Raw genomic sequence first — 7,104 nt, forward strand, 5'->3', positions numbered from 1 at the left:
TGATAATGAAGGCTCCAGTAAAACGCCCAAACTCTTTACCTGGCGCGCTGGTTTCAATGGTGCGCCGTCGAAGGTTGGGAGAGCTATTTCCCCTCCTAGGGGGCCGTGACCCACACAAAGGACCTCTGTCTTCGCTGGGTTCAGCTTCAGCCCGCTCAATCTGAGCCACGTCGCTACAGCCTGCAGAGCCCGATCCAGGTTCCCTGGGGCGGAGCCGGGCCGGCCGTCCATTAGCAGATAGAGCTGGGTGTCATCTGCGTATTGATGGCAACCCAGCCCAAACCTCCGGACAATCTGGGCAAGGGGGCGCATATAAATGTTGAACAGCACTGGGGAGAGAACTGCTCCCTGAGGCACCCCACAATCGAGTGTGTGCCTGTGGGATCGCTCACCCCCAATAGCCACCCTTTGTCCCCGACCAGAGAGGAAGGAGGAAAGCCATTACAAGGCCAACCCCCCAACCGGCGAGGCGGCGCTTTAGCAACTGATGGTCAACTGTGTCAAATGCCGCCGACAGGTCTAGTAACATCAGTACCGCAGTGCCGCCCCGATCCAGGCGGCACTGCGGTAAAAAGGCATAGGACCTCAAAATGAGTATGTTTTGTTTTTTTTAAATCTTGAGACCATCATTACTCTTACATAATTTATTCAGTAACATTTTCTGGAGCACATATTGTGCAATATAGAACTAATTATTAGAAAAGCTGGAAAATACCACATTTTACTTCAGCACATCAGATACATGAGACTTGCCTCAGCACAGTAGAACTCTATCATACAACAAGCCAAGACACAGATGGAGCAGAATGCTGGAAAGTAACATTCCAAATAAGCCCTTGAAACTTGGGGAGGACTTTTCTGAAAGAGGGGAGGTATAAGAACAGCCAGGAATGTATCCATAAAGCACAACACAAGCTGCTGTATTTTCCAGCATCACATCCGCGTTCTCTTCCTATAAACATCTTTTACTATGCTAAATTTCTTAAATGCCACAAGCATTTAACATTTATATATAAATAAATAAAATTTCATTCATTCATCAATCAGCTCATGTGTAGATTTAGGCAGCTCTGATGCAAAAAATTGATACTGCACACCATATATCTCATTATGAAAGAAAATTCCAGTATTTAAATCTATCTTTGGATAAACTGAGAGTATATGAAGAATACATCTACAGAGAATTCTTGCGTACAGCACAGTTCTAAGAGTAAACAGAAGTATATAGAGCAATATCCCTAGCCAACAGTACTATATACCAGGGGTGGCTAATGGTAGCTCTCTAGATGTTTTTTTGCCTACAACTCTCATCAGCCCCAGTCAGCATGGCCAATAGCTGGGGCTGATGGAAGTTGTAGGCAAAAAACATCTGGAGAGCTAGCGTTGGCCACCCCTGCTATACACCTATAAAAACCACAAATCAAAAGACCAGTAGGGATCACTTGCTGAGCCTCAATGAATTTAAAACAAAAATAAAACAAAAAATTAACTAAGCAGGGCATAGAGACCGCAATCAAGGAGAATGGACAAAGCAGCATGCACGTGGAAGAGAACTCCTCACACACATCTCTTAATGGACCTTTAGGGAAAACAATATATTTGGAGTTCTGTAGCCAAAGCCAGAAGCAGAGTTATTCTGAAGGGAGCACTGTTATGCCAACTGACCAAGAAGAAAAGTTTAAAAGAAACTTGAGAGGCAACTGATTATTTAAAAATCAAGTAGATATGCAGAGCGAAAGAACATTTAGGAAAAATTGTACCAAGGGCAGCATTACCAATTTGAAGAGGTAGTAGTACATAAACACCTAGTTTCTTTAAATGAAAATAAGTCCTCAGGGCCAGATGAATTTCATCCAAGGGTTCTAAAAGAGCTTGTGGATATAATTTCTGAGCCTCTGGTTATTATTTCTGAGAATTCTTGGAGAACAGGAGAGGTGCCGGAATATTGGAGGCGGACAAATGTTGTCCCCATCTTCAAGGGGAAAAAAGAGGATCCGGGTAACTACCGACCCGTCAGCTTGACGTCTATACCTGGAAAAGTTTTAGAACAAATAATCAAATAGTCGGTCCTGGAACATTTAGAAAGAATGGATGTGATTACTAAGAGCCAGCGTGGGTTTCTCAAGAATAAGTCATGTCAGATTAACCTGATATCTTTTTTTGAGAAAGTGACTACCTTGCTGGATCGGGGGAATGCTGTAGACGTTGTTTATCTTGATTTCAGTAAGGCTTTTGATAAGGTTTCACATACTATCCTTGTTGACAAGTTGGTAGAATGTGATTTGGATCCTGTTACCATTAGGTGAATCTGTAACTGGTTGACAGATCGCACCCAAAGAGTGCTTGTGAATGGTTCCTCATCCTCTTGGAGAGAAGTGACAAGTGGAGTGCCTCAAGGATCTGTCCTGGGACCTGCTTTTGTTCAACATCTTTATAAATGATTTGGATAAAGGAATAGAGGGAATGCTTATTAAATTTGCCAATGATACTAAATTGGGAGGGGTTGCAAATACAGTAGAAGACAGAAACAGGATACAGGATTACCTTGACAGGCTGAAAAATTGGGCTAAAACCAATAAAATGAATTTTAACAGGGATAAATGTAAAGTTCTGCATTTAGGTAGGAAAAATCCCATGCATAGTTATAGGATGGGGGAGACTTGTCTTAGCAGTAGTATGTCCGAAAAGGATCTAAGGGTCTTAGTAGATCATACACTGAACACGAGTCAACAGTGTGATGCGGTTGCTAAAAAGGCAAAATGCAATTTTGGGCTGTATCAACATAATTATAGTGTCCAGATCACGTGATGTGATGGTTTTGCTTTACTTTGCTCTGGTAAGACCTCACTCAGAGTATTGCGTTAGACAAGCTGGAATGGGTCCGGAGGAGGGTGACAAAGATGGTGAGACTAGATGGCCATCTGACAGAGATGAAAATCCTGTGAATTTGGGGTAGGTATCTGTGGGTTTCCTGTATTGTGCAGGGGGTTGGACTAGATGACTTTGGAGGTCCCTTCCAACTCTATGATTCTAAGAGCAAGCAGACAGCAGGCGACAACCTACATCTGATGTGGAGTTATTTCAGGTATGGCTTTATATGACTGCAGTGAAAGAAACTCTTTGTTCAACATCAACAAATGCAGACAGCAATGTTAGTTTGAAAATTGAAGTATGACTGAAATAGTGGTGAAACTGTACAATGGGTATAAAATGACTAAAAACTATGCAACTGAAAATTCTACAATGAAATCACATAGACAGATTATAGGTAGGTAAATAAAGAGGTTCTGTGGAGGAAATGACACTGAGCTCATATTGTACTAAACACAAAAGCAGTTTCTTTGAAATCCAGCCAGAATATTACAGTCCACTGATTCCATGATTGCTCAGACTTAACAGCTGAGAACTGCTATTTGATGGACAGCTTGTGACCCCAGAACATCCAGAAAAGGATGAAAACTACCATAAAAATTTCAAGACTCAATCAAAATCTTAAGGAGTTAGAATACATTGAGCTAGAAACATGGCAAGATTCTTAGGTGCTTAGTATCAAAATCTAACATTCCCCCAAACCTTGATTAATAAATGCAGACACTATCATTAATATTAACATAATAACATAACATAACAAGCATTAGGGTGATTTATTCAAATAATGTTTAAATGTAAATTTAAAAGGAGTTAAAGTTGACAGTACTTTGAATTAACTCTAGAGAAACTCTTAAGAATACATTCACAGTAATGAATTAGCTAAAAATGAAATATGAAGCCCGCCAAAAATATAATATTTCTATTCTAGATAGGTTATAGAACATTTTATTGGAAGGATTTTGAGTGAAATACGCTATCAATTCTTGCTGGGAACTAAGGTTGGTATTCAGATGTTATTCCAAGTCTGAAAGGGTTACTGGACAGCAACACTTAATGCGAAACAAACTATTTTTCTTCCTTCAACTGTTCCATCCAATAGTCTACCCACAAAGCAAGAGACACCAGGACAGTAACACCTTTAAGACTAACAAATTTTATTGTAGCATCTGACAAAGAGAGTTGCGTTTCTCAAAAGCTTATGTCACAATAAGATTTGTTAGTCTTAAAAGTGCTAACGGATTCTTCACTATTTAACAATAGTTTAGGCTTCTATTAGGTATGTAATAGAACTTAATCCCTACAAGACAGAGACACAGCTTGCAGTTCTGTTACCTTTAATGCCAAGGTAACCAGAAATCCCCGTCCAAGTTTCCAGCCACTCATTCATCCGTAGATATCTCCGGGAAGGAAGCGAGGGCGGGACTCGCTGTGAATGGACGGAAGTTTTTACAGAGGAGGAGGGGAAAGCCCAGGTCTGGAGCCAGATGCAGGAGATGGAAAGCGACCACCCTCCTCCTCCTTCCCGCTCTTATGCCCTTCAGCATCCCGATTCAGAGAAAGGGAAACAGGAAAGATTTCGAGTAACGGGAAATATGAATCTACGCAGATGGGAGACAGCAGGGATGAGACGAGGGGGAAAGCCCACCCGGAATCAGGCGTGGCCTTTGCTCCACCCCCAACCAAACGCACCTTTCCTCCTTTCCCCCCATAAGCCACGCAAAAATCCTGAAAGCAAAGTTTTGTAATTGGAAGATATAAGTTTGCGGTGTGCGCTAGACTAAAGAAATAACAATAAGCAAAGCGGATATGTGTGGTCTTCGGCCAGCACTACCCTCTTTTTCTTCCCTTCTGCATTAGATCAGGTATGGGAAGGCTCGTTAAATATCTTATGGGCTTTCCTGCGAGCTTGTGTGTGTGTCAACGGGGCTCGGGCGACTCTAAAGAGAACGGAGTTTGCAATTTGGGGTGGGGGGAGGTGGTCCGGCCCGCCCACCCCTTTCCTGCTCTGCGACGACAGGAGCAACTGAGCACTACGGCAAACCCCCCCCCCCGCTCGGAAGTCATGAGGGCTGACGACGGGAGGGGGGGGGTGGCGTGAAGCCGTCCCAGTCAGGTGTGCCCCATTCCCCGCGTCGTCAGCCTCCTCCTCCTCCTCCCCTTCCCGTCACTCACCACCAGGACTGAGCCTCGCACCACCTCCGAGACGCTTTGCCGCAACTCCGCTGCCGTGCCGGGCTTGCTCAACGCCCGCGTGAACTTGCGAGTCTCGGCGGGGGCCAGCGGCGACTGGAAAGACATCATCGTAGCCATCACTCCCAGCGTCCGGGCTTCGTTCCCGGGCTCCCGCTCTCCTTTCCTCAGGTGACCAGGCTCGTTGGCCGGGCCGCTCTTCTTCAGGGCGCCGCCTGGGGCCGTTGGCGGCAGTTGAGGGCGCCCATCCCCCCGCTCCACGCGCGCAGCCCCCGGCCGGCCACTCCACTCGAGCGTTGCAGCAGCTCTTGTCGCCGGCTCGGCTCGCGCTGCCTCTCCTGTCAGGTGGCCCCTCCCTTCGGCAGGCGCGGCGCGCGCTCCCCGAGCCCAAACACTGGCACGCGGGAGGGGGAGGGAGAGATGCGTCCCGCACGCTGATTGGCCTGGAGAGGATGGGAAAAGAATGGGGCGTGGCCTGGGCATTCTTTCCTCTCCCCGTGTCCTGGGTGCCGCCGCCGAACTTACGCGGCACCTCATTGGCTTCCGCGTTACCTGTGCAGCTACTTTTCTACCGCCGCCCTTTTTGTCTCCCTCCTCCCCTCACACTCTCATTGGGTCTCCCTAGAGCTGCGGGAGGGCGTGGCCAGTCGAGAACGGAAATGCCCTCCACTGCCTCCTGGGCGGGCATTGGACCCCGTGCCACTTTTAACAGGTCATGCCGTAAGTGATAGAAGCGGTGTCCTTAGTGAACGGCAGTTAACTCTTTTTTTCAAAGCAGGTCCACAAGAGCGGAGTCTTGGAAGCAATAGAGACCCCCCCCAATCAATAAAAGCACATAATTTATACTTTTCATATGTGAGGCTTATTTCTCTTACTAATTGTTTTAGTCGGCTGTTCAGCATTGCACCTCTGCTTTGTGTTCGTTTTCATCAAGTAACTTTTAAGTGTTTATTCATATGGGAGGGTAAGGAAGCTTCCCGTGAGCAATGCATATTGCATCTGAACTGGCTTCCCCGAAATGTTCCAGGTGCTAGTTGTAAAGAAGCAAATGGCGTGGGCCCAAATATTTTAAGGGCTATCTAATCAGCTAATTTAATTTGGGGAATGCATATCCTACCTTCTTAACCGAGGAATATTCAAGGTAGCTTAGAAAAACAGGAAGAGAAACACAACAGTCCAAATAAAAAAAGACATGCTAAAAGTTCCATATTCTCACAGATTCTTTTTAAATGCCCAATTCAAGGGAGGCAGATGGAAAGACATTTAGTTGGTCAAGAGTAAAAGCTCTGTGATGTTTGGGGAGTTCCAACATATAGGATGCACTGTATTGTACTGTACTGTGAATATGTTGAATATGAAAGAAACCCAACAAACAGGCTTGAACCGTTGATGAAAAATTGGCTCCCTGTCTGCAAACACTAATGAGCTGAACTAGCAGGCATTCAAGCATCCCTAGTAAAGAAGTAGACATGATAGTCCCACCTTCTCTAGTAAAATCGCTGTGGAGGTGGGTAGGAGGACAGATCTGCATTGGGAATTTCCCTCCTTCCCAGTTGTCAGGAGTTTAGAGTTCACATTCTTCTCTATTGGCTGCTTTCCCACCATATCCCTGCATTGTGCAGCGCTCCCTTAGAGAGAGGAAACTGCACAGCCTGTTCTCTTGTCAGACTCTTCTGCTGCTTCTGTGCAAGTTTCTCTCTTCACTCTAGAAGCAGAAGACCCTGACCTGTATAGGCCAGGCTAGGCTAATCTCATCAGAGCTAAGCAGAGTTGGCCCTGGTCATTGTTTGGATGAGAGACCACCTAGGAATACCAAGGGCATGATGCAGAGGCAGGCAATGGCAAACTACCTCTTCTCTTGCCTTGAAAACCCCACAGGGTTACCATAAGTGAGCTGTGACTTGAAGGCAAAAGAAAAAAAAGAGGAAGAGGCATTGATGGGAGGATCAGATCCTCAAGTGATGAAAATACATGAGCCTGCCAGAGTACTATACAAAAGAAGAAGAGTAGGTTTTTATACCCCACTTTTCTCTACCTTAAGAT

At 45.4% G+C, this 7,104-nt stretch overlaps 1 protein-coding gene across 4 annotated transcripts in view; it reads right to left on the reverse strand.

Annotated features, from left to right (window-relative positions):
* DOCK9 (dedicator of cytokinesis 9) overlaps positions 1-5,444 on the reverse strand; it is a 170,954-nt gene extending 165,510 nt beyond the window's left edge. For all 4 annotated transcript variants that reach the window (XM_060233659.1, XM_060233655.1, XM_060233650.1 and 1 more), the window contains exon 1: positions 5,044-5,444. In XM_060233659.1, coding sequence (XP_060089642.1) covers positions 5,044-5,181 — 138 coding nt within the window. In that variant the 5' untranslated portion in view covers positions 5,182-5,444. The remainder of the gene's footprint in view (positions 1-5,043) is intronic.
* Positions 5,445-7,104: the final 1,660 nt, after the last annotated feature.

The sequence above is a fragment of the Heteronotia binoei genome, chromosome 3, assembly GCF_032191835.1.
Source record: "Heteronotia binoei isolate CCM8104 ecotype False Entrance Well chromosome 3, APGP_CSIRO_Hbin_v1, whole genome shotgun sequence".
In the NCBI taxonomy this organism is placed as follows: Eukaryota; Metazoa; Chordata; class Lepidosauria; order Squamata; family Gekkonidae; genus Heteronotia; species Heteronotia binoei.